The 3,422-nt window shown below is 45.7% G+C and overlaps 1 protein-coding gene across 3 annotated transcripts in view; it reads right to left on the reverse strand.

The window, feature by feature from the left end:
* LOC111649175 (uncharacterized) overlaps positions 1 to 3,422 on the reverse strand; it is a 7,446-nt gene that overhangs the window by 1,109 nt on the left and 2,915 nt on the right. The window contains exons 3-5 of one of the 3 annotated variants that reach the window (XM_087171879.1): positions 3,296 to 3,403; positions 1,843 to 1,935; positions 1,148 to 1,174 (exon numbers count right to left, since the gene is read on the reverse strand). In XM_087171879.1, coding sequence (XP_087028005.1) covers positions 1,148 to 1,174; positions 1,843 to 1,935; positions 3,296 to 3,403 — 228 coding nt within the window. Of the gene's footprint in view, positions 1 to 73; positions 1,175 to 1,842; positions 1,936 to 3,295; positions 3,404 to 3,422 lie in introns of those variants that run through there. The other 2 variants (XM_087171878.1, XM_087171880.1) reach the window with 2 other exon arrangements.

Here is a 3,422-nt window from a genome sequence, read left to right on the forward strand (position 1 = left end):
CACACACACACACACACACACTCACACACACACTCACACACACACTCACACACACACACACACTCACACACACTCACACTCTCACACACTCAAACACACACACACACACTCACACACACACACATTCACACACACACACACACACACTTGGTCCAGTCCAACTTCCCATGGGGGGGCGCCATCAACACAGTCAGGAGTTTTGAAATCATACAACTGACATTTTGAAGAGAAGAAGAGTTTAGACTCTGAGGACGATGATGATGATGATGATGCAGCAACAAACTGACTCTCCTACTGGACCGTCACCATCCCACCTGTCACCTGTCAGTGACGGCCCCCCCTCAGGTGAGTATAGATTCACTACACATCCCAAACCACAGTCACCATGGTAACAACACATACTGAAGGGGTCAACACCGTGCGCGCACACACACACACACACACACGTAATCTCCACCAGCGGTTTCCCATCATCCTCAGCTGGAGCCTGTTAACCACCTGGCGACAGGTGAACAGCTCCACAACCCTCGTCACACACAGAGTCTGAAACAAAGACTCATCATCTCTCTTGTCCTCAGTCAGTTACTCAAATACCCCCCCCCCCCAAAAACAAACCCCCCACAAAACCAGAACCATGAGCCAGAACCAGAACCGGTCTGTTCACACAGAGACCAAGACTGGAACCAGAACTGGACCACAGCTACAATCTTCAGAGGCTGCGGAAGGATGTTCAAATAAAAGAAAAGTAAAAGAAATAAAGAGATAGAGAGAGTTACAGAAACAAAGACAAAGAAATGAAGAGATAAAGATATAGATATATATATAAAGATATAGAAATAATGACATGAATAAACAAATAAATAAACAGACAAGGAAATAAAGACATAAAGAAATAAAGAAATGAGGAAATGAAGAGATGATGAAGTAATGAATATAAAGAAATAAACAGGACATAGGAAATAAAGAAAAAAGAAATAAAGAGAAATAAATGACGAGATAGAGACAACACAGACAAGGAAGTAAAGAAGGAAAGAGGTAGATAGAGAAATAGAGATAAAGAACACCACAAACATCTGTTACAAAAAGAGAATCCTGTTCATCACTGGTGTTAGTGAAGGGGAGTGAGGGGGGAGATACGTGTACTCACCAGAAGGGACTGTCAGCCTCCCCTGAGCTGGGGGAGGAGGAGGAGGAGGAGGGGGAGGAGGAAGAGAACAGACGAGGGAGGAGAGAGAAGAAAGAGAGAGAGAAGATTAGAGCAACAGACTAAACATTTTAATGTTATAATGGAGAGAGAGAGGGGCGAGAGTCATGGCGTTGTAATGGGGAGAGAGAGAGAGAGAGAGAGGAGTTGCAGCTCATCCTCCTCACACTTCAATCTTCATCAAAACAAAACCTAAACACAGACATCCAGAGGGATTCTAGATGATCAAATAAAGGTCCAGACCAGATCTAGACCCGATCCAGACCAGAACCAGAGTGGGTAAAGAACAGATCCAGAAACGATAACAAATAAAATCCAGAAAGGTTCATGAAACAAAGAGATGATAAAGAAATTATACCAAATCAAAACCAGGGATCAAAACAATATGACCTGAAATAAATCATTAAAGATCCGAAATATTAAAAGAAAAGATCATTTGATCCAGAGACGATCAGAACATGATACGATCTAAAGATCTAAACTGATCCAGCAGTCACTGAATCATTTCACAAACTTAATTTACCTCAGTCCTGTTTATCTACAGCAAAAGTTACCATTAATCTACAGCATCCTGGTTACCATAGCTACATCACCATGGTTACCATACATCCCAGTTCAGTTCCAGTCACTTCACTTACTTGATAGTGGATTTTGTCTCAGACTTGTTGCTCGGCTGCTCCGGGTTCAACTGGGACGACTTCTCCTGGAGAGAGGGATCAGACGAGGGCGAGCTACACACACACACACACACACACACACACACACACACACACACACACACACACACACACACACATAGAATGAGTGAACAGCCAAGAATGGAAAGAGAGAGAGTAAACACTCTGGTTTCCAAACACTGTCAGTTCACTCCACTGCTGTCTGTGTGTGTGTGTGTCTGTCTGTCTGTGTGTGTGTGTGTGTCTGTGTGTGTGTGTCTGTCTGTGTCTGTGTGTGTGTGTGTGTGTGTCTGTCTGTGTCTGTGTGTGTGTGTGTCTGTCTGTGTCTGTGTGTGTGTCTGTCTGTGTGTGTGTATGTCTGTGTGTGTGTATGTCTGTCTGTGTGTGATTCTGTGTGTGTGTCTGTCTGTGTGTGTGTCTGTGTGTGTGTGTGTCTGTCTGTGTGTGTGTCTGTGTTTGTGTGTGTGTCTCTGTGTGTGTCTGTGTGTGTGTCTCTGTCTGTCTGTGTGTGTGTGTGTGTGTCTCTGTGTCGTTCTGTCTGTGTGTGTGTGTGTGTCTGTCTCTGTTTGTGTCTGTGTGTGTGTCTGTGTGTGTGTGTGTGTCTCTGTGTCTGTGTGTGTGTGTGTGTGTGTCTCTGTTTGTGTCTGTGTGTGTGTCTGTGTGTGTGTCTGTGTGTGTGTGTCTCTGTGTCTGTCTGTGTGTGTGTGTGTGTCTCTGTGTGTGTCTGTGTGTGTGTCTGTCTGTGTGTGTCTCTGTGTCGTTCTGTCCGTGTGTGTGTGTCTCTGTTTGTGTCTGTGTGTGTGTGTGTGTCTGTTTGTGTCTGTGTGTGTCTCTGTTTGTGTGTGTGTGTGTGTCTGTGTGTGTGTCTGTGTGTGTCTGTGTCTGTCTGTGTGTGTGTGTCTCTGTGTCGTTCTGTCTGTGTGTGTGTGTGTGTGTGTCTCTGTGTCGTTCTGTGTGTGTGTGTGTGTGTGTGTGTCTCTGTGTGTGTCTGTGTGTGTGTCTGTCTGTGTGTCTGTCTGTGTGTGTGTGTGTGTGTGTGTGTGTGTGTCTCTGTTTGTCTGCTTCTTGAAAAACCTTTTGATTTAAAGTTATTGATCCGACTCTCTGCAGCTACCTGGGGAGAATCCTATGTTCTCCAGGAGAGGTCAAAGATCAGAGGTCATCACCTCATCCAATGAATGGTCAGTGACCCATGTGACCAGAACCCTGACCAAACATTGGATCAGTATCACTGTTTATTAAGCAGCTGATAAACAGGCAGCTGAAACCTCTAGCGCCTCCCTCAGGTCAGACTTATTATCTGTAATGAGAACAGAGTCCTGCAGGAGGCGCTAACAGGAAGTGTCAGTGCTGTGATGTCATAGCAGACGGAGTTCCAGTCGGCAGGTCTGAGGTCAGTCTCAGTTCTACAGACCTGCAGGAGGCGGAGGGCTCCTCAGAGATGGAGCTGGTTTTGGAGAAGAGCCTGGACTTCCTGCTCAGACCCAGAGCCGACATGTGGTGACTGAGGAAAGAGCGACTCCTGGTGGTCAGGTGGAGGG

Source organism: Seriola lalandi, unplaced genomic scaffold (assembly GCF_002814215.2).
Source record: "Seriola lalandi dorsalis isolate HSWRI2012SDOR001 ecotype SW California unplaced genomic scaffold, Sedor1 jcf7180002050070, whole genome shotgun sequence".
Classification (NCBI taxonomy): Eukaryota; Metazoa; Chordata; class Actinopteri; order Carangiformes; family Carangidae; genus Seriola; species Seriola lalandi.